The following is a 24,474-nucleotide window of genomic DNA, read 5'->3' as shown; positions in this document are numbered from 1 at the left end:
AGAACACCTATAAACCAATAAGAAAATACGCAACCTGACAGAAAAAAAACAGATGAGACTTGAGTAGACATGTCACAAAAGAGGATATCCAAATGACCAACAAATGGAAGAAAAGGTGAGCAACCTCATTAGTCATCAGGGAACTGCCAAATAAAAAGTACAATGAGGCATCATTATAACCCATCAGAAGGGCTACAATTTAAGACTACCAAAATATGGCAATGATGTAGAGCAGTGGTTCTCAAATGGGGACAATTTTGCCCCTGTGAGGTAATCTGGTGATGCCTAGGGATATTTCTGTTGTCACAACTGGTAGGGGGAGGGTGCTACTAGCATTTACTGGGTCAAGACCAGGGATGCTGCTAAACATCTTACAGTGCACAGAACGGCCCATCATGAGGACAGTGCTACAGCTGGGAAACGCTGATGTGCAAACAAAACGCACATAAAATGACAGGACCACTTTGAAAAACTGTTTAGCTCTCAGGATGAAAGAAAGCCAGACATAAAATAAACAGTACCACATGACTTTCATTTATATAAAATTCAAAAATGGACAAAAACAACTTATGGTTTTAAAAATCAGAACAGGGCCGAGTGTGGTAGCTCACACCTGTAATCTCAGTACACTTTGGAAGGCTGAGGTGGGCAGATCACTTGAGCTCAGGAGTTCAAGACCAGCCTGGGGAACATGGCAAAACCCCGTCTCTACCAAAAACACAAAAAATTAGCCAGGTGAGATGACAAGCGCCTGTACTCCCAACTACTTGGGAGGCTGAGATGGGAGGATCATTTGAGCCCCGGAAGCAAAGGTTACAGTGAGCCAAGATCGCACCGCTGCACTCCAGCCTGGGCAACAGGACAAGACACTGTCTCAAAAACAAAATAAAATTTTAAAAAAATCAGGGCCGGGCGCGGTGGCTCACGCCTGTAATCCCAGCACTTTGGGAGGCCGAGGCGGGCGGATCATGGGATCAGGAGATCGAGACCATCCTGGCTAACATGGTAAAACCCCGTCTCTACTAAACATACAAAAAACAATTAGCCGGGCGTGGTGGCAGGTGCCTGTAGTCCCAGCTACTTGGGAGGCTGAGGCAGGAGAATGGCGTGAACCAGGGAGGCAGAGCTTGCAGTGAGCCGGGATCGTGCCACTGCACTCCAGCCTGGGCGACAGAGCAAGACACCGTCTCAAAAAAAAAAAAAAAAATCAGAATAGTGGCCACCTACAAGGAGGAGTCAGGTAATAAAAGAGGGGTGGAGTTGCTGAGGGAATGCAACATTCCATGGAATAGTGACCAGGAGGGAAAATGCATGGGCCTGGGGGCAACATTCCGTTTTTTGATCCAGATGCAGGTTACTGGGGTATGTTCATATTGTGAGAAATCATGGAGATACAGACACATATATAATATAAATATGATATTCATCTGCTTTGCTATATACTTCAGAAATACTTTCAGATCACACTATATCCATACACTTCAATTTATACGTTCATTAAAAAGAAAAACAATGGGCTGGTACTCAAGATCTGTCCAATTCCTTCGAAACAAAATGCTCCTTTGAGATTTGCGGAAAGAGAACATTCACATATATGAATAACAGAAACACCTCTAAAGTGCTAATTAATTCTTTTACATCCAAGACCAGGCTTATGAGTACCTGTCGTTTGACTGAAACCAATTCCATGTCTAGTTGTCTCAGCACCGTGGTAGCAGCAGTGGCATTGGCAGAAACAGCCTCCACATCTTCTTGAGAAAGAAACATTCCTTTTGGAGGTTTCCTTTTTGCTCTATTTTTAGCTTGTGTGCTATGTTTTTCTTTTTTGACCTGAGGAACTGTCTCAGTAGGGGGAACCTGCATGATATACACAGGTGATGAATGAAACTTAAAAAAAAGTCAAATGATCAGTAATAAACATATTTATTTCCTTAACATGGCACCAAAACAATCTAAGACAAATACCATGCCCTATCAGAACCAAATGAGATCTATAAATTCTAACAGGCAGTTCACAGACAGAATTTGGGCTACTGAGTTTCGACTAAACACAATGAAACTGTGTTCCATTCCTTCTTGTACAAATACTTCCTTACTCTATCATTTCAAGTCAATGAAAATAAGAATTCTCAGCTTCCTCTAGTAATATAGAAAGAAAAAAATCTGTATTCTCTGCTAATGAGTTTTGTGGCCACACACACATCTGTATTTAGCTACATGAAATTACAGCTTTTTATACACATTTTTGGATAACACAATTTTTACGGCAACTTATATAACTTACTCTAAAATAATATACCTTATCATTTTAAAATGCATGATGGCTATTAATTTCTGTAAAACCAAAACCTTCAGAAATGAAACACAGTAAAATCTTGTCAAGTTAAAGAATATAACTTACTGGTAACCATTTTAAGAACAAGAAGTTTTTGTAATTGCTCATAATTCCATCTTGTTAGTGCATTAGCATTCACTGATAAAGCTGAAAATATGACTTTCTGCTTCATATTTTAAAAGACTGAGCTAAAGACACTGCAAAACTATAATGGTAGTGATAATTTCTTCAACAAGTGGGTAATACAAAAATATTAGTAGGCAATAAACTGCTGTGTATGGGACTACGGTGTTTAATAAAGATCACCAACTGACTACGTCTGTTCTAGTATCATTTTAATACTTAAAAAAACTACGGGCCAGGTGGCTGGGCATGGTGGCTCACGCCTGTAATCCCAGCACTTTGGGAGGCTGAGGCGGGCGGATCACGAAGTCAAGAGATTGAGACCACCCTGGCTAACACAGTGAAACCCCATCTCTACCAAAACTACAAAAAATTAGCCAGGTGCGGTGGCGGGAGCCTGTAGCCCCAGCTACTCGGGAGGCTGAAGCAGGAGAATGGCGGGAGGCTGAGGCAGGAGAATGGCATGAACCTGGGAGGCGCAGCTTGCAGTGAGCCGAGATTGCACCACTGCACTCCAGCCTGGGCGACAGAGTGAGGCTCCGCCTCAAAAAAAAAAAAAAAAAAAAAAAGAAACTATGGGCCAGGTATGGTGGCTCACGGCTGTAATCTCAGCACTTTAGGAGGCCGAGGTGGGTGGATCACTTGAGGTCAGGAGTTCAAAACCAGCCTGGCCAAGATGGTGAAACTCCGTCTCTAGTAAAAATACAAAATTAGCCAGGCATGGTTGCGGGCCCCTGTAATCCCAGCTACTTGGGAGGCTGAAGCAGAGAATTGCTTGAACCTGGGAGGCGGAGGGTGCAGTGAGCTGAGATCGGACCACCGCACTCCAGCCTGGGCAACAGAGCAAGACTCCATCTCCAAAAAAAAAGAAAAACAATGATTTAGCCATTTTCTTTCTGAATCAGAAATAACACTATATAAATAAGAATTATAAAAATTGTATGAAATCAAGTGTTTTCTCTCATTTAAAATGTGCCACTGAAAAACCTAGTAAATAGCAATACATCAACACAAAGCTTAATAAAAACTACAACTACAATTTGATTTCCCAAACAATCTAATTTAGCTAACCCTCAGGATCTTATTTGGGCATTCATATAAATTATGCAGAAAAAAACGACCAATTTCCAATTTGGTGATATACAACCAAAAAAAAAAAAAGCCTTAACAATGTATCTAGAACACGTTGACTCAACAATACAACTTCCAGCAATCGGTTCTAATGAAAAAAACCTATGAGCACAAATAGTGAGTTACGTGAGAATCAATCCAGCATTGTTTATAAAAGCAAAAAACAGGAGGAATAAACAACTGGGAAATCCACATAGGATAAGGTAACTCAATTATGAAACATTCATGTGACAGAATAATATATAGCTACATATACAAATATATTTGACATAAAAAAAAATTCAAGGTCCAGCCTGGCCAACATGATGAAACCCCATCTCTACTAAAAATACAAAAAAAAAATTTAGCAGGGCCTGGTGGCATGTGCCTGTAATCCCAGCTACTCGGTAGGCTGAGGCAGGAGAATCACTTGAATCCGGGAGGCAGAGGTTGCAGTGAGCCAAGGTCATACTACTGCACTCCAGCCTGGGCAACAGAGTGAGACTCTGTCTCAAAAACAAAATAAAAAAAAATAAAATCAAGGGCTGGAGGTGGCTCATGCCTGTTATCCCAGCACTTTGCAAGGCCATAGTGGAAGGACTGCTTGAGCCCAGGAGTTGGCGGCTGCAGTGAGTCATGGTGCCACTGCATTCCAACCTGGGTGACACAGGAGACCCTGTCTCAAAAAAGAAAAAGAGAAAAAAAAATCAAGGTAGAGTAAATTTAAAAGGTTCTAAAAATTACAAAGCTCCCATTATATTATTTTTAAAAAGTGACTAGATTCAGAATTATGAATATACAGGCATATACATTTTACAGAAAGAGTTCTCAGGAAAAAGTCACCAAATGGTTGACAGTGATTATGGATAATATTATAAATCACTTTAATTTTCTTCTTTCAGTTAGCTGTATTTCCTACCTTGTCTATAAGAAACATATATTACTGATGTCATTTTAAAGTTTAGATAAATGTAGACCCTTCTGTTTTTATAGGCTTAAAATAATAACTGTTCTTATAATTTGGAGCAGAGAGAGAGAACTCTCTGAGAAATTTTTTTGAAACTATAGACTGTGTCTTTGGAAAAATACCTCTATGAACCTATGTAAAAGTTACATGCAATTGTAGAGGTTCACGAGCCCCCTGAATCCAGAAACTACAATCTCTTGTATAATGATTTTTTAAAATGATAAGATGAAACAGTCACCACGTGAGAGAGGATGGTCCTGGCTCCCCCTGGTGTGACCAAATTGCTGCTTCTGAGTAACAGGAGGGCTGTGCCGAGTCCCTGCCAGCTCCCTGCAGTCACCCCAAGCACGGCATGGGTGCCTAGGATGGGCAGACGCTGGGGCATCTATAGTGTGAATGCAGACCCTAAGGCTGCCTGGAATTCACTAGACCACTTGCTAACCTACTGAGCTAATGGCTTACGAAGAAAGTCAGTGAGGACTGCTGTTCTAGGGAACATCATTACTCATTAGTGCTATTTTCTCTCCTTTAAGCCTTCCTTTATTCATATCTATTGGCAAACAAAATTATACAATCTATAAAGCAAAGACAGTATTGTTGAAAAAAAAGTCATATCATGCTGCTTTCCACATAGCACTTAATATATTAAATAGAACAAGCAAGATGAATGTTTTATTTATGAAACTAGTAATAAAATTTATTCGCCTAAACAATACTAGGGGGAAAAAATACCTCCTTTTTGCTTTCCTTGTTTTGATCAACCTCAATGTCAATGGGATTGTTTCCATTTGTCTCTTCCAGTTCATCCTCGCTGGAAGACAAGAACAAGTTACTGAATGATTATTTTGTACTAATTTTCCGAATACAAACGATAAATTGATTTAACTGAAAATTCTGTACTAATTTTACCAAATATAAATAATAAATTGATTTAATATAAAATTAGTATGTTTTCAGGCTGCTGAGATAAAAACATCTTTGTAATTCAAACAGAATACCAACTCCATAGTTCTTTCAGTCTAAGTGATAAGAAACTACTAAAATAGATTCCTAACTTCCCAATCCAGATCTAAAACACTATTGCTCTATATTTGTAAACTGAAAATATCAAAATGAAAATGCATTTACATGTTATTTTCTCATAATTATCTATTGAGGACTAGGATATGATTACTAAACAAAACTGAAAAATTATGGGAGAATAAATTTCCACTGCATTGGGAATAAACCTGCTAACAGTAAAAAAATCCTTTTCCAAGTACCGTCTTTCTACCCAAGGCCACACAAAGTCTGAGGCTTTTCTGGTGTCCTGGACAACTGATGTTTTAAAATTATGTTTAATTTTAAAAAGAAAACTTACATTGGTATAGCACTTTAAATGCTTTTTGTAATATCCTGAATGTAGTATTTCATTTAATTTAAAACAAAGAAACAAGAAAAGCCCCGATGTAGGTAGGAATGCAACTGTAAAAAATGAGAAAACTAAGTCTACAGAAGTCAAGTAGCCTGCCCCAGTTTGCCCACCTCGCACTGCCTCTGGAATCCATCCCAGGGGACCATGCCCACTATGCGCCACCTCCTCCCCATCCTCCACCAAGGTAGCAGGAAGCTCTAGCTGAGGAAAGAGTGTCCACAACAAGAAAGAGCCTTCGGCTAAGGGAATTTTGTCCCAGTCCCTGCCATGACTTTCACAGGCAAGTCCTGTTAGAAAGCCAACAATTTATCAGGTGCTGCTGCAGCATCTCCATCCCCGCATCCCAAAAGTGGTTGAGGTGCACATGGGAGGTGGAGGCAAAGCACTTCCTGGTCCCATCGGGACTAATGCAAAAAAAAGCCTCCAGGGAGTAAGAATGGAAGTGTTGGCAGGTATTCTTATTTCACACTCAAGGATATCCAGTCCCACTCTGTATTATTTAATTTTGACTGCTGCTTAGTAAACTGCATCTGCTTATAGTAACAGACTTACTATGTAGACAGTAAACTAGGGAAATGAAAAAGCTTCATTAAAAGTTAATAAGAGTACTCATCCATAAATAAACCTACTAGTATATAAGTCAGAGGCAAAAATATGCAGATGTATCATGGTCGATAATTTTATAGGCTCTTACAATTAAAAGAGCTTTGGAGATGTTCTTAACATCCCTCTCAATTTATACTTGGGACAAGAGGTTTGAATTCTCCAAAAGTGATACTCAACTTTCAATGTGTTCTCACATGTTACTCTTTCATTTGAAATGATAAAATTCCATCCTGAGATGGGACACCGGGGACCATATATTTCATCCTCCTTCATTTTATTTTTTTATTATTAATTGATAAAAATATTACAGGAAATGTGGAAAATAGGATTTTTTAAAACCCACCTATATATCTCACCACCCTAACAAGGAAACCACTAGGTCTGCATGCTGCCTTCTGGACTTCAAACATCTTCATTTTAGAGTTAAGGAAAACAGAAACTTGGGGAACACGCATGTTGAAGTCACCTGCCTGTGAGTATGTACAATTTTACACATTTAAAAAAATAAATTAAAGACCTTAAACATCCCAGTGTAGCCTGTGGCATGTAAGTGGAATCTTCAGAGCTGAGACCAGAGCCCATTTCTGAGTGTGAGTACCTGGCCATTTCTACTTCTCTATGCTACATACAAGACTGAGGAAGTGATGGTTAAGAAGTATTCTCCATACTGAGCTATCCTTAAAACTAATATCCTTACTAAGAGATTATAAAATGTTTCTCTTTCTCATTCACACACAAAAAACAGATGGTCAAAAAAAGAAGCAGCAACTCTAAGTTGTATTGTATTTTTGTTTCCACATGGCAAACATAAAAACACACCAAATGAATCTTGTAAAGATATACCACGTTAAACCTCAAACTACAAAATAAAAGATTCTTTTTTATTAAAAGGAGCCACCCCTTCTAAATGGGAAGGAAAAAAAATGGGTCAAAGTTAACTGACTCAAAATGGAAGTTCACTGACTGCAGGGAAAGAGTGGTGAGAAAAAACACCTGAATAATGTGACACGCTCTAATACATCTCATGAACATGTGGTTCCACCAGGAAGGCGCGGAGGGAAAACCAGTCATTCTGCCTTGCCTTTGTGTATCTGGGGCTCTTAGATAGTCCCCTAAGTGGTTAGACAACACCCCAGCCATGTGCTCACCTCTCCTCCCGCTCCCGTTTTTGTTTCCGGGCATGGCGATCCATCACACTAGTTTTAGTCCTCGTCTTCTTCCAAGAATAGTAAAATTTCACCAGACTTGCTATAGATTTATCAGGAAGCTAAACATAAAAAATGAGTTGGTTTACTTAAATAAAAAAGTAATCTTTAAAAATCAAATGTTTAAGGCCGGGCGCAGCGGCTCACGCCTGTAATCCCAGCACTTTGGGAGGCCGAGACGGGTGGATCACGAGGTCCAGAGATCGAGACCATCCTGGCTAACACTGTGAAACCTCGTCTCTACTAAAAATACAAAAAATTAGCCGGGCGTGTTGGTGGGCGCCTGTAATCCCAGCTACTTGGGAGGCTGAGGCAGGAGAATGGCGTGAACACAGGAGGCGGAGCTTGCAGTGAGCCGAGATCACGCCACTGCACTCCAGCCTGGGCGACAGAGCGAGATTCCGTCTCAAAAAAAAAAAAAAATGTTTAGATACCTTTAATAAGGATCACTCTTCTATGTCTGAAGCCATAGCCCTTTTTTCTGATAAAAAATTGATAAGTGAATTCTGATCAATAGGTATTTTAAATTACTGAAGTTTGTAAGTGAAACTTAGTCAATAAAAGATGGTAAAATCAGTTCCAGATGAATCAAGTGTTTTCACACACCAAATGTTCTTAAATAAAACTTAGTTTATTTTTTTAAAATTCATTTTAACACTTAATGGAAATGCCAGTAAGCTTTTAAGTAGGGGTCTACCAAAGAGCTTTCCAGAATCTAAATGATAAGCCAGCTGTCCCCAGGCAGACAGAGCCCCTTGATGCACCACCTCAGACAAACATCAAAGATCCTTCGTGCCGGGCGTGGTGGCTCACGCCTGTAATCCCAGAACTTTGGGCGGCTAAGGCAGGCGGATCACGAGGTCAGGAGATGGAGACCATCCTGGCTAATATGGTGAAACCCCGTCTCTACTAAAGATACAAAAAATTAGGCCGGATGCGGTGGCTCACGCCTGTAATCCCAGCACTTTGAGAGGCCGAGGCGGGTGGATCATGAGGTCAAGAGATCGAGACCATCCTGGCCAACATGGTGAAATCCCGTCTCTACTAAAAATACAAAAAATTAGCCGGGCGTGGTAGCGGGCGCCTATAGTCCCAGCTACTCAGGAGGCTGAGGCAGGAGAATGGCGTGAACCCGGGAGGCGGAGCTTGCAGTGAGCCGAGATCGTGCCACTGCACTCCAGCCTGGGCGATACAGTGAGACTCCATCTCAAAAAAAAAAAAAAAAAGATACAAAAAATTAGCCGGCCGTGGTGGCACGTGCCTGTAGTCCCAGCTACTCAGGAGGCTGAGGCAGGAGAATCGCTTGAACCCGGGAGGCGGAGGTTGCAGTGAGCCAAGATCATGCCACTGCACTCCAGCCTGGTGATAGAGCGAGACTCCGTCTAAAAAAAAAAGTCCTTCGTATGGGTCTAATCTTTTGGGAGTCCCAACAAGAGGGACTGGGGTGGGTGGGGAGGGTCCAGTCACAGACGACAGGATGGGAAGTGCTAGAAGTGCTTTACTCCTGTAACTGGAAAACTCCCATCCACAGAGCAGCATGTACTAAGCTGAATCTAAAGGGGAACTTTATCAAAAATGGGAATATTTATGTTTGAGTATGATATCCCTATCTCAAGTATGCTGCAAAAGAGAGTTAGATAGGAGAAAAAAAATAGAACTCAGTGGTCTCATCTACTTACCATTTGTTGGATTCTATGAAAAGTTTTCCCATGAAAACTAAAGGCTTGCTCAAATAAGACTTTATCTTCCACAGTCCACTCATCCGGGAAAGGGGTAAAGTTGGGCAAATCAGCCAATGACTTTTCGATATTATGTTTATGCCAGAAGAGCATCCCAAGAGCCTACAAAAATGATATCAGTAAAATTTTAGATCAAACAAAAAACAATGAAAATGGAAATGAGACCAGCAAAAGAAAAGTAAAAACTACTTCATATTTAGACAAACTAACTCATCTACAGTGCTAAGTGGCAGACACTGTCAGAGGCCCCTTTTTCTATTCTTTGTCACTGTGGTAATATACACATACTTTTTTTTCAGGTGATGTAATTTTTATTATAGGTATAATGTCTTTTAATATAGGTATAAGTATCAAGAAAGAGTGAAGCAATTTAAATAAATTATTTAATTTTCAAACAATATGCAATATGTTTTAATTGGAAATTACACATACAATAAAAATATTTTTCTTGGAAATGATAAGTATACAATTCAGGATGGTGATAACTTGTTAGGTACAGCAACAAGGGAAGGTGGTATTTGTTAAATATGGCAACATATGTATCATCAGGGAAGTGGTCACAGAGAAACTATAAATAATTCTTCTAAAATAAATTTTAAAAAAATTATTATTATTATTATTATTTGAGACAGGGTCTCGATCTGTCATCCAGGCTGGAGTGCAGTGGCACTCACTGCAACCTCCACCTCCCAGGCTCAAGCAATCCTCCTTGATCACCTCAGTCTCCCAAGTAGCTGGGATACAGGCACATGCCACCACATCCGGCTAATTTCTTGTACTTTCTGTAGAGACAGGGTTTTGCCATGTTGCCCAGGCTGGTCTTAAACTCCTGGGCTCAAGTGATCTACCCGCTTTGGCCACAAGTAGAATTAGTGGATAATACGGTAATTCTATTTTTAATTTTTTAAGGAGCTGCCATCCTGTTTTCCCCACCAGGTGTACCATTTTACATTCCCACCAACAGTGAATGTCCTTGTCTCTTACAACCTGTTTAAATTTAAAGTCTATTTTGACTGATATTATTATAATCACTCCTGCTTTCTTTTGGTTACTACTTGCATGGGATACCATTTTCCACCCTTTCACTTTAAAATTGTGTTTTTGGAACTAATGTAAATCTCTTGTATATACTGGGATCCTGTATTTTTTACCCATTCTGCCAATCTCTGTCCTTTGGAAAGTTTAACCCATTTATATTTAAAGTAATCACTGATAAGGAGGGACTTCAGTCATTTGGCTATTTGTTTTGTACATTCCTTAAAGTTTTTTATGTCCTTCATTTCCTGAATTACTGGTTTTTTAGGTGTTTTTTTTTTTTTTTTTTTTTTTTGAGACAGGGTTTCACTCTCCTTGCCCAGGCTGGAGGAGCAATGTCATGATCTTGGCTCACTGCAACCTTCTCCCTTCCAGGCTCAATCAATTTTCCTGCCTCAGCCTCCTGAGCAGCTGGGACTACAGGTGCGTGCCACCATGCGCAGCTAATTTTTTTTTTGTAGAGACTGGGTTTCGCCATGTTGCCCAGGTTGGTCTCCAACTCCTGAGCTCAAGTGATCTGCCTGAAGTGCTGGGATTATAGGTGTGAGCCACCACATCCAGCCTCCTTTTTATGTTTTGTTGATTATTTATAGTGAAAGATTTAAATTCCTTTCTATTTCCTTGTGTATATATTCTATAGCTATTTTCTGAGGCTGGGCGTTGTGGCTCACACCTGTAACCCCAGCACTCTGGGAGGCCGAGGTGAGAGGATCACTTGAGCTCAGAACATGGAGACCAGCCTGGGGAAATTAGCAAGACCATGAATCTACGAAAAACAAACAAACAACAACAAGTTAGCCAGGCATGGTGGTGCACGCCTGTAATTGCAGCTACTTGGGGGGCTGAGGCAGGAGGACTGCTTGACTGAGCCCAGGGGTTTGAGGCTGCAGTGAGCTATGATCACACCACTGCACTCCAGCATGGGTGACAGAGCAAGACCTTGACTCAAAACAAAACAAACAAAAAGACGCAAGCTTTTATTTATTTTAAGTTGCACATTACACCTTTATTACACTGATCTAGAAAGAAAGATTTAGTACAGTTATGCTCAAAATGAATACTGGGTCCACATGGCAGGGCCAAGCAATTAGAACGTGATTCGGAAATCAGCCAGTGAAAGACATACTTGGACATGATCAAGAGGCATTTCACTGCCACAAAACAAGGTAGGGGAGAGATTCGAAAACCCACAGCAGGATGCAATCCTATCCCTTAGAGGTCAAGGAGCTTATCCCATATTGGTGTGAGGAATGGCTTCTTTTCCTTTTTTTTTTTTTGTTGTTGTTGTTGTTGTTGTTGTTGTTGATACAGAGTTGTGATCTAGAGTGCAATGACATGATCTTGGCTCAATGCAACCTCTGCCTTCTAGGCTCAAGCGATCCTCCCACCTCAACCTCCAGAGTAATTGAGACTACAGGCACACACTACCATGTTTGGCTAATTTTTAAACTTTTTTTGTAGAGATGAGGTGTCACTATATTGCCCAGGCTGGTTTCAACCTCCTGGGCTCAACAAATCTTCCCATCTCATCCTCCCAAGTAGCTGGGACCACAGGCACACACCACCATGCCTGGCTGATTTTAATTTTTTGTAGAGACAGGATTTTGCCATGTTGTCCAGGATGGAATGGCTTATTTCTGATGACCACATGTGGGACTATTTGAACTGCCACTAAAAATCCTAGAAGGGGGCTGGGCGCGGTGGCTCACGCCTGTAATCCCAGCACTTCGGGAGGCCGACGCGAGTGGATCACGAGGTCAGGAGTTCGAGACCAGCCTGACCAACATGGTGAAACCCTGTCTCTACTAAAAATACAAAAATTAGCCGGGCATGGTGGCGGGCACCTGTAATCCCAGCTACTCAGGAGGCTGAGGCAGGAGAATCGTTTGAACCCGAGAGGCGGAGGTTGTAGTGAGCTGAGATCGCACCACTGCCCTCCAGCCTGGGTGACAGAGTGAGACTCTGTCTCAAAAAAATAAAATAAAAAATCCCAGAAGGGTTTTTGTTTTGTATTATTTATACATACAATTTTTTGTAAAAGTAAATCCAACACATGAACTTAATACAGGATTGCTCTCAACCTTCTAGAGCCACCTCCCCTGGGATCAGGGAGGAAATCGTTGTTTTTTCACATCGCCGTGCAGGTTACAGTCATATTCCACTGGAATGACCAGAGCTCTCCTGACAGTGGCATGACTAGAGAAGAGTACAGGATTGGGTCCTGGGGTCAAGCAGGCTCTCTTTGCTTCTCCTCTTTGGTCATGACAGCATGGTTCCTCCCGCAAAGGTCCTTAGTAAACAAGCCCTGGCAAAAGCCCTAGTCACTACCTCTCAACTCTCTTGGATAAGACGAGCTTTCTCCCTGCACCAGAGGTGCTATCTGACTAGATTATATGAAGGGAGTGGGTGCAGGAGACAAAAATGATTACAATGAAAATGGGAGCCATGAGTTCCCATCTGCAGCTCCAACGTAAGATGCCTGCAGATGTGGTCAGTGTGGCATGTGCAGCAGGGAGGTGAAGAGGAATGGGTTGGGCAGGGAGAGTGCTCCCTGAGAGAGCAGTTAGCCTGCTGGCCTTCACTTCTTGGCCTTGCCCTGGGCAGCCACAGCTTCCATGGCTTTATGAACGGTCTCTTCATCCCCAGGAACTTTTTTTATTCATGGGCTTGATGGGCTTCAAGTTCTTGTCCAATTTATAGACCATGGGATTACCAGTTGGCAAGTTCAGCTCCACTGTGGTCTCTTCAGAGAGACTCTCCAGCAGCTTTTAACTGACAATATCTTCATTTCTCCCCTTTACTTTTGAAAGAATTTTCTCAGATATAGAATTCTTAGTTGACAGTTTTCTTCTCTTGCTGCTTTGAATATATCAGACCACTGCCTCTGGCTTCCAAAGGTTTTGACAAGAAATACCCTAATAAGCTTATTCAGGATCCCTTATATGTAATAGGTTAGTTCTCTCTTGCTGCTATCAAGATTCTCTGTCTTTTCAAAGTTTCATTATGTGCTCTGGTGAGTCTCTTTGAGTTTATTTTACTTGGAGTTCACTGAGTTTCTTGGATGTTTGTTTATAGTCACATCTTTCATCAAATTTGTGAAATTTTTGGCCATTATTTCTTCAAATAATCTCTCTGTCCCTATCTCTTTCTCTTCCTCCTTATGCAACTTCCACTTGCATATGTTAGTCCACCCGACTGTGTCCCTAGGGTACCTTAGGCTCTGTTCACTCTTCAATCTTTTCTCATCCTGCTGCTCAGACTCAAATCATTTCCACTGTCCTTTCTTCATGTTCTTTGTTGAGACTCTTCAAATCTGCCTTTGAGCACGTCTAGTGAATTTTTCATTTCAAGTGTTTAGGGTCTAGAATTTCATTTTGGTTTCCTTTCAGGTTTTCCATTTCCTTACTGTTATTTCCATTTGTTCATACATCATTTTCTTGACTTTTTCTGTATCTTCCATTAGTTCTTTAAAAACATCTTTAAGATAGTTGTTTTAAAATCTTTGCCTAGTAGATCTGCCACTAAGGTCTTTTCCCAGGGACAGTTTCTGTTGATTAATTTTTTTCTACTGAATGGGCATACTTTACCATTTCTTTGTATGCTCTGTGATTTTTCTGTTAAAACCTGGACATCTGAATCTAATAATGTGGTAAACTCATAATCACACTCTTCCTCAGGATTTGCTATGTTTTTACTACAGTTTTGTTTTCTTTTGGTTGTAGGCTTGCCTCCATGCTGAGGATCAGCCTGAGTATAAACTGAAGGTCTTCTCTGAGGCACTGCCTTTCCCTGCCTCTGGTCACAGAACCAGCATGGTTCTAGGATCTGTGCTCTTCAAGTATCACACTTTACTGCCTTAATATATAAATGAAAAAAGTAATTTATGAAAGAACAATTGTTATTCTTTTATTTTAAAAATTATATATATTTATATGTTATATATATGATATATAAAGGTCTTCTCAGCTTAGAAAGAAAAAAAGTAGAAATAGAATAAGCAACAAAAGAGGTAAGATGAGATAATCCAGCAACACTTTGCTAATGGTAATTTTTATGCTGGAATTATAATATAGGAAATTTTCATGCTAATGATCATTTTTAAAGGAGAAATGATCAAGACTACCATCCTTAAGAATTCATACAGGTATATTTTGCAATCATTTAATAATTAAAAGTAGCTTCAATGACCAGGATAGAGTAATTAAATGTAAGGCCAAGTCCAAAAGAAAGGGTACAATTTCACATAATCTAAACTCTTGGTAACTTCCATCATTCAGAAAAATAAGAAATGTCAGTAACTTCCAGGTTGTAAGATCTAGATTAATGCCATGGAAAGCATTAATCCAACTTCATGTGTTTAAAATAAATCATTAAAGCTGAAATAAGGTATCACCACACTTTTGCAGAAAAATAAATCTTGTGGATTTCTTATTAGTACATTCCAAACAATATTTAAAAGAAAATCTTGGCCAGGCGCAGTGGCTCACGCCTGTAATCCCAACACTTTGGGAGGCCCCTTCTCTACTAAAAATACAAAAATTAGCCAGGCGTGGTGGTGTGCACCTGTAATCTCAGCTACTTGAGAGGCCGAGGCACGAGAATTACGAGAACTACTTGAACCCCGGAGGCAGAGGTTGCAATGAGCTGAGATGCGCCACTGCACTCCAGCCTGGTCACCAGAGTGAGACTCCATCTCAAACTGAAAATGATTCAAAATGGTGAATATTAAAACACTTTAGGTAAGAATGTGAAAACACGCGTCAAAAAACATCATGATACAACCAAAAGAATGACAAACAAATCACATATTCAAATGAGAAAGCATTATGCTCAAGCATCCAGCTCCTTAGTAATCACTAAGTAATCAGTGTCCTAAAGGCTGTAGATCTGCAGATGACAGATATGCCTTTCAAATCAAAGGGTCCTCTAATATCCATCTTGAACAAGAAAAAGAAGACCAGAGTTTGTGTAACACTACTAGTAATTACCAAAAAGTTGCTAATGAAGAAACACTGCTACTCAATACAAAGAAGAAAAAAATATAATTATTTAGTTACAAATACTCATTTTTAACAGCAAAAGAAAGAAAACCATGATATTACCTGTTCCATGTTGTACCCATGCTTTTCTTTGGCAATGGCAATGTATTCATCCACTGAAAAACAAGAAGAGATGCCAGTAAACAAACTGAGGGACAGAGTACACCCTATGGTCTGCTAGAATTGATATACGTGTATATTTCAGGCCTGCTGATATGGTTTGGCTGTGTCCCACCCAAATCTCATTTTGATTTGTATCTCCCACAATTCCCAAGTGTTGTAGGAGGGACCCAATTGGAGGTAATTGAATCATGGAGAATGGGCTTTCCTGTGCTATTCTCCTGATAGTAAGTCTCACAAGATCTGATGGTTTTAAAAAGGGGAGTTTCCCTGCACAAGCTCTCTTTGCCTGCCGCCATCCATGTAAAATATGACTTGCTCCTCGCTCCTCCTCGCCTTCCACCATGATTGTAAGGCCTTCCCAGCCATGTGAAACTGTAAGTCCATTAAACCTCTTTTTCTTCCCAGTCTCGGGTATGTCTTTACCAACAGCATAAAAACGGACTAATACACTTGTCACGTACAAGACTAAAAATACACACAGTAACAAAACAGAACCATTATAATAGTTATTGATCCTGCAGAGAAACGTCTGAATGAATATTCTCAAATATTAACAGCAGTTATCACCTGGTGATGAGATTATGAGTCTTCTTTAAAAGAGAAAAACAAAGGCTCATGCCTGTAATCCTAACACTTCGGAAAGCTGAGGCGGGAGGATCCCTTGAGGCCAAGAGTTCTAGATTAGCCTGGATAACATAGTGAAATCCTGTCTCTACAAATAATTTTTAAAAATAATTAGTCAGGGCTGGATGCTGCAGCTCATGCCTGTAATCCCAGCACTTTGGGAGGCTAGGGCAGGCGAATAACTTTGAGGTCAGGAGTTCGAGAGCAACCTGACCAACATGGCGAAACCCCACCTCTACTAAAAATACAAAAATTAGCCAGGTGTGGTGGCACATGCCTGTAATCCCAGCTACTTGGGAGGCTGAGGCAGGAGAATCGCTTGAACCTGGGAGGCAGACGTTGCAGTGAACCAACATTGCACCACTGCACTCCAGCCTGGTGACAGAGCAAGACTCTGTCTCAAAAAAAGAAAAAAGGAAAAGGAAGACAAAATCTTTAGTTCTACTTAAAACTTTCTACAACAAACAAGTACTACTTTAAACAACATGTCTAGCAGTAAAAAGAAATATGAAATTGGGCGTCATTTTTAGTTTCAGCTCAGGTTGAATAATGAACAAACTATTCTTTATGTTTTAAAAAATTCTTAAGAGATAGATTACGTGACCCAGTGCTTGGTATTTGCTTTCAAATATGTACTACTCCAATATAAGGTGGCTAGCTTTCAAGAATCATGGAAAATACCAAGGAAAATGAATTGACTCAACCTCTAGGAGAAGCTGCCACCTCCAAACATGAATCAATTTCCACCCTGAGGATATTCTAGTCTTTCTTCCCAAGTGTACAAGAAAAAATAATGCACTAGTCAATAGCACTGCCATATGTTCATGCATGATTTTCCTTTATGAATTAAAAAAATAACAACAACACAAGCTAAAAAAAAAAAAATCAAGGAGCATAGAACTGTATGAAGTAGGCAGTAAAATCCTGACTAGCCCCTATTCCCTCTTGGCTCCTAAATCTTACTCTCTAGGTACAATGGCCAAACTTAGAGAAAACAGGCTCAGAGTGATCCACTTTCCCACTATGACACAAAGAGTAAACAGAGGAGTCCTAATAAAAGTCTGAGCTTCTACAACTTAGTTTGCTATGCGATTATACCAAAAGCATGCTCCCAGCTCTGGGAGAACTGTCAACCAATTTAGGAAACAGAAATCAATTTTGAAAAAGAATTCCAACTCTTATAGAAGCATGTATTCTAAAAATTGGGGAAAAATATTCCATTGACAAAAGAAAAAGTCAACCTAATTCAAACAATAACTAATTATATACTGCAGCTCAATATTAATTCTAATACTAAGCCACTAATTTCCGATTTAATATTTAATATAGTTACAAACTGGTTACTTCACTCAGATTACAGTAAAATTTCAATTTACTTGAAAGTCAGCAAATGACAAATGAAATGACCATAGCTTGTCACAAAAGTATAACTGGTGATTTTAAAAAGCAGGGCAGAGGCCAGGCACGGTGGCTCGCCTGTAATCCCAGCATTTCCGGAGGCTGAAGCAGGTGGATCACCAAGTCAAGAGATCAAGATCATCCTGGCCAACATGGTGAAACCCCATCTCTACTAAAAATACAAAAATTAGCTGGGCGTGGTGGCGCATGCCTGTAGTTCCAGCTACTTGGGAGGCTGAGGTTGCAGTGGGCCAAGATCGTGCCACTGCACTCCAGCCTTGGTGACAAAGCAAGACTTCATCTCAAAAACAAAAAGGCAGGGCAGGGAATTACTCCAAAGTGTGTCCCTTGCTTTTTACTTCACAATACATTAGATTATGCCAAATAAAAGTGCTCTCAGATTCTAAAAAATGTCAGATGAGGCTGCTCGAACAGGTGGTTCTGTATACCTGGCCAGAACCCTGCAGAGAGACACAGGTAATGTGGGGGTTCATACTGGAGGAGATGAGATGCAAATGGCAGCATACCAGACCTAGAAACAGACGGCAGGCCAGCTGATTAAAAACCAGGTCATGAGATGCACTCAGGAATATGTAAGGACAGAAGGTGAAAACAATCTGCGGTAAATTGAGGGTCAACTCTGGAGAAGGTCTGCTTGTTTAAAACTGGCTTGAAGGGTTCCTTCCTTTAATAAATACTTGGTGAATGAACAACAAATGAACCTTAAGCTTCTGCTGTAAATCTCAAGTCTCAGAGCACACTATTATCTACCTTAACTGAGTAAGGAATGTATGTATGATCACCAGTAGCACGATCTTTGAGCAAACACATGCACAGGCTGAAAAAGTGATGCAGGAGTCCCTGGAGTGGCCCAGCACAGGGGCTAGTCCTGCCCGTGGTTCTTGGGCATATGTTATCTGCTCAGAGTCCCTCCTGCTACATCAGTAACAAGGCCTGTAATGCCAGTGCCCACTGTCTGCAACCAGATTTAGCTACCAATTTTAAGACACACACAAGCATTTGTTGAATGCTACTCCATTTTCAACTCCTCTTTTGCTTTATATCTTAAGAATCAGCTGGTGACAGGAACAACAAGACAGTAACAGTAGATCCCGAATGCTGCAGCTGAGGTTATATAGGACACATCTGCCATATTGTAAACAATAAGGTATTCTTATTAAGGTGACCTTTAAAGTCATGTAACTTTTGGATTTTCTTGGATGGCCGGGTGTGGTGGCTCATGCCAGTAATCCCAGCACTTTGGGAGGCTGAGGCAAGAGGATCACTTGAGGTCAGGAGTTCGAGACCAGCCCGGCCAACATGGTGAAACCCCATCTCTACTAAAAATACAAAAATCAGCTGGGCATGGTGGTGCGTGTCTGTAATCCCAGCTACTTGGAAGGCTGAGGCAGGACAATCGCTTGAATCCTGGAGGCAGAGGTTGCAGTGAGCCAAGATCATGCCACTGCATTCCAGCCTGGGCAACAGAGCAAGACCCTGTCCAAAAAAAAAAAAAAAAAAAATTCTTGGAAGATCACCCTGATGACTCAAATCTAAAGTAAAGGAAGAAGGCACTCTACTGTAGTAACTACTTAAATGAAGACACATGGTGTGTCTACTGGGTGCTCGGAAGGTTGTGATGAAATAAGTTAATGTACCAGGAGCCCCCTAACCTGTAAAAGGAATTACCATCTAATACCTACTAGCAAATATACACTTTTTCATTCTTTTCATTGTTCCCAATGTCCAACAAAAATCAGACAGACATTTGCTGAATGAATGCCTGGGGTGCTGTATTATGTACAATGTCAATAATTGAGGTTTTCTGTCCCACAAGATAAAAGGCAGCACAGGTTATGTACAGGGTAACAAAGACCCGGGTCAAATTCTGGCTCTGTCTCAAAATAAAATGAGTTTGTCTAGCAGTGCATGGCACACAGTCAGCACTGTATGACTATGTTATCTTTAGCAACGCCCTGACCTTCCCAAGAATTAGTTCTCACCAATAAAGCCAGGTTATCACCTAACTGGGAAAATGACACCACAGTAGGTACTCCTCCTCCTCTCCTCACAGAATGTTCTGGACTAGAGTTTACTCAGAATATAGCCATCTGCACAAGCAATGCTGTTGACAGACCTTGTCTCTTACTGTATTCCTGCTCTACATAATCCTCAGCTTTTGTTTTCTTTAATCAAGGGACATGGATATCTACCATACTTTTCAGAATCCCTGATGCTATTCCCTTCCCACCACCTACCCTGTTCCTTTACAGAGTTATACCAGTAGCTGCTGGTAGGACAGCAATGAAAATGAAAAGTGCACTTTTCAAAACCTCCCACGTGGTTTCCTTAACTGAAGCAAAAAAAAGCTTTCAACCCAAGAAAATAAAATGTGTTCCCAGCTACCCTTATAAAAAAAAAAAAAAAAAGATAAGCAGATGCTTAAAAGTCAGTGAATAAAAGATGAAACAGGAAGGAAGAGGAGCAGGAGAAATACAAGCTACCTACAAAAAACTGCTCTTAAAGAAAAGAGGGATCCGTGGGGACTTTTCCAACTCTGGCAACAACAATCTTAATTCTGTCCCTTATCGATTAAAAATTCACCAATCTGGAAGTGAGGAGCCACTGAGGGCAGGGACTCATGAAGTAAACGCTGATCAGGACAATGAGCAAAGTCCACGCTGCTCAAGAAAATGCCAGCACGTTTCTATGGGCCCAGGCATTTGCACCCATCACCCTTCCCCAGTGTACAGGGTGCGCAAAGCAGGCCTGCCTGTGCAACCTGGCCGACATTCCTCTCTGTTGGTCAGAAGCAGAAGAATCCATCCACTGCATTTTACCATTATGGAGAGCATAGGTGAATGAGTTATGGGCTTCCTCATAATATCACTTAAAGACAGAATGTGAAATCCTCATTCTTCAAGAAAATTTATAAAATTCCAAAAGCCTAATCAAGCATGTACTGAATTAAACTTACCATGCACAAAGCACTGTATTAAATAGCAAGCCGAAATAAGCAAAAATGAACCGATTTCCCACAGTAGCTTGAGACAACACACAGGCAACAGAAGAGAACAAACACACGAAATAACAACACAGATGTAGGACAGTATGGGAATGCCAAGTCATCAGATGATAATAATGATCAATGAAGGAATGCTTCCTAAAGGTTCAGCATCTATACTGACAAGCAGAAACAACAGCTAACATTTGAGAATTTATTATTTATGAGCCATTGTTTTAAGCTCTTTAAAATCTTTTTTTTTTAATCTTCTCTGATAGTTCCATTATCACTCTCATTCACAAAGAAACTGAGGCTCACAGAAGTAGTCTGGCTAGGGTCACACAGCTGGTAAATATCAGATAAGGTATAAGGTTTAAGACCTCTATGCACTGGGCGCAGTGGCTCACACCTATAATCCCAGCACTCTGGGAGGCTGAGGTGGGTGGATCACAAGGTCACGAGTTCGAAACCAGCCTGGCCAACATGGTGAAACCCCGTCTCTACTAAAAAAAAAAAAAAAAAAAAAGTAGCAGGGCATGGTGGCTCATGCCTGTAATCTCAGCTGCTCGGGAGGCTGAGGCAGGAGAATTGCTTGAACCAGGGAGGCAGAGGTTGCAGTGAGCCGAGATCGCACCACTGCACTCTAGCCTGGGCAACAGAGCAAGACTCCATCTAAAACAAAAACAAAAACAAACAAACAAACAACCTCTATGCACAATTCCTCCCTCCTTCCCTCCCTTCCTTCTTTTAAAAAAGACCAGCTGGGTCCAGTAGTGAGAAGCAGGAAGAGAGAAGAACAAGGAGTTCCATCTGCAATTGTGAACAATCAGTTGAGATAACTCACTACCTTCGGACCAGCCAACACAGTTCTATCTCTTAAGGAGAGAAGATACAGGCAGAAGGGCTCTTCAGATTAGAACAGCCTCCTTGGTACAGGGAACCAAGGCTAATCAACATACTGTATCTAGCTTGAATGAAGTTAATAGAACTGTGGTTGATGAAGTGACAGAAAGCAGGGGTAAGAAACAGATGGATGCTAAACTTCAATTGTTTCTATATTCATTTTAATTCAATGAACGAAATGCCCTAGTACCCTCAGTAAGTCTCAAGTGCAAAAGAAGGGAGAAATGCAGATGAAAATTGCCACAGTAACCTTAACTCACCCTTCCCTCCCCTAGATACTGCAGATATTCAGAACACTGTGTGATCTTGGATATTCTATGCAAAGCAATAGGCTGGCACCATACGGTGGGCTGATGACAAGGCTTATAGCCTTCTTAGAGCTTTTTTAAAAAATTATTTTTGAAACTCTTGCTGTAGGATTAGGTACCACAGAGGAAACATGACACCAATTTCTCTCTCATCACTCAACTGAACATGCAAAAATTCTCTTTAAAAATACAGTAACAAATATCGTGGCATCTTTTATTATTAAAATAAGAAATGAGTTATCACACCTCGCTGAGAATCAAAATGAGCTTAAATCATTTAAGTAAAGCAATTGTGCCACCTGGTGGGCACAGACATTACTACAGTAAACATCTGAACGCTCCCTCTCTGGGGTGGAAAACAGCACAGGAAGCCAAGCCAGAGACTCTGCCTGAGGATTTCATCAATCCGTCCTTCCAAGTAGGTAACAAAATGTACTTTCTTTATAAAAATGCTATTTCTTGGCCGGGCGCAATGGCTCACGCCTGTAATCCTAGCACTTTGGGAGGCCAAGGCGGGCGGATCACCAGATCAGGAGATTGAGACCATCCTGGCTAACACGGTGAAACCCCATCTCTACTAAAAATACAAAAACAAAAAAACAAAAAAATTAGCCGGGCGTGGTGGCGGGCGCCTATAGTCCCAGCTACTGGGGAGCCTGAGGCAGGAGAATGGCGTGAACCCGGGAGGCGGAGGTTGCAGTGAGCTGAGATTGTGCCACTGCACTCCAGCCTGGGCAACAGAGCAAGACTCCGTCTCAAAGAAATAAATTTTTTAAAGCTGTTTCTTAGTGGGAGTTTGTTAAAATCCCACTTTACAGAATAAGTCAGTCTCCAACCCCAATCCCCAGAGAAGTGACTTGTCTGAAGCTTATCTTGGCAGAGTACACCAGTAGTTGCTGGTAGGGCAGCGATGAAAAAGAAAAGTGCATTTTTCAAGATCTCTCACATGGTTTCCTTAAGTGAAGCAAAGGTAAGTTTTTAACCTTAGAAAATTAAAAGTGCTCCAGCTACCCTCATACAAAAAACAAAAGATTGGCCAGATGCAGTGGCTCACACTTATAGCCTGTAATCCCAGCACTTTGATAAGCCAAGACGGGAGGATTACTTGAGCCCAGGAGTTTGAGACCAGCTTGGGCAACACAGTGAACCCCCATTTCTTAAGATTAAAAAAAAAAAAGCATAAATGCTTAAGGTGATGGATAAAAGATAAAAGACGAAACAGGAAGCAGATAAACAGAAATACAAGCTACCTGCTTCAAATTGCTCCAAACAAAGAAGGGGACCCCTCGAGGACTTTTCCCCAACTTTCTATCTCTGGCAGCAATAATCTTGATTCTGTCCATTAAAGATGAAAGAGAGTCTGTGTTATAGGAAGGCTGGGTGGCTTCTTTAGCTCTGAAAAGGCAGCTAAACCCCATTGTGAGAGAGTATGAGAGGGCAGGCTCTCCTGCCTGTGAGAGGGAGTTGGGAGGGGCAGGCCCTCCCACTGTTAAGTCCCACTGTTTGCAATGTGGAGGGTTTTCTATTCTTCATCCACTAGAGTAGCCTTCCATAAGCACTGCTATACAAACAAGTTATTTAAGAGCTTTCAAAGTAAGTTGCAACAAAGTGATCTTTTATAAAATATACTGTTTATGTTGAAATTATTCTCCACTGATTTAACAAATCTTTCAGGCCTACTGTGTGCCTGGTGCTGCTTTGATAGCTGTGATTAAAATAGACAATCTCTGCCCTTATGGAACTCGCATGTCTGACTGGAGAGAGAGAAATAGTCATACAAATGAATTCCAATTGTCATAAGTGACCGAGAAAAAGAACTATGAATGCACATAATTGAGAAACCTGATCTGCAGAATTAAGGAGGGCTTTCTTTTCAACTGGGGAGAGGACATTATAAATTCCTGTGTACTTGTGTTATTTACAGGAGGAAAAAAGAAGAACACCTAAATGTTCAAGAATGGGATGTGGGCTGGGAGCAGAAGCTCAGGCCTGTAATCTCAACACTTTGAGAGGCTGAGGCAGGTCAATCACTTGAGGTCAGGAATTCAAGACCAGCCTGGCCAACATGGTGAAAACCCAACTCTACTAAAAATACGAAAATTAGCCAGGTGTGGTGGTACATGCCTGTAATTCCAGCTACTCGGGAGGCTGAGGCACGAGAATTGCTTGAACCTGGGAGGCGGAGGTTGCAATGGGCTGAGACCGTGCCACTGCACTCCAGCCCGTGTGACAGAGCAAGACTGTCTCAAAAAAAAAAAAAAAGAAAGAAAGAAAAAGAAGGAAGGAAGGAAGGAAGGAGAGATGTAGTTGAATAAAGTATGCTACAAGATGTGATATTATTCAGGATCAAAACTCGGTTTAATTTTTAATTGCAGGAAAATTAAAGTTGAAAACCACTACATAGAAGATGTAACCATTTGTGCTTAAAATCAGAGTGCATATAAGCATACCGAAAAGATCCGGAAGCAAACTTTAATAGTGGTTATGTCCACATGGTGGGGTAAGTTAGAGGCTATTTTTAATAATAAAAATAAGCATGTG

General features: G+C 40.9%; 1 protein-coding gene across 1 annotated transcript in view; it reads right to left on the bottom strand.

The window, feature by feature from the left end:
• RCOR1 (REST corepressor 1) overlaps window positions 1-24,474 on the bottom strand; it is a 137,036-nt gene that overhangs the window by 14,330 nt on the left and 98,232 nt on the right. Inside the window, exons 4-8 of the mRNA XM_055361605.2 lie at window positions 15,637-15,689; window positions 9,440-9,601; window positions 7,704-7,822; window positions 5,268-5,346; window positions 1,663-1,857 (exon numbers count right to left, since the gene is read on the bottom strand). Of these exons, the coding sequence (XP_055217580.1) occupies window positions 1,663-1,857; window positions 5,268-5,346; window positions 7,704-7,822; window positions 9,440-9,601; window positions 15,637-15,689 (608 nt within the window). The remainder of the gene's footprint in view (window positions 1-1,662; window positions 1,858-5,267; window positions 5,347-7,703; window positions 7,823-9,439; window positions 9,602-15,636; window positions 15,690-24,474) is intronic.

Source organism: Gorilla gorilla, chromosome 15 (genome assembly GCF_029281585.2).
Source record: "Gorilla gorilla gorilla isolate KB3781 chromosome 15, NHGRI_mGorGor1-v2.1_pri, whole genome shotgun sequence".
NCBI classification, from domain to species: Eukaryota; Metazoa; Chordata; class Mammalia; order Primates; family Hominidae; genus Gorilla; species Gorilla gorilla.
Note: the sequence above shows the minus strand (reverse complement) of the source record. Positions and strands in the feature narration are given on the sequence as shown.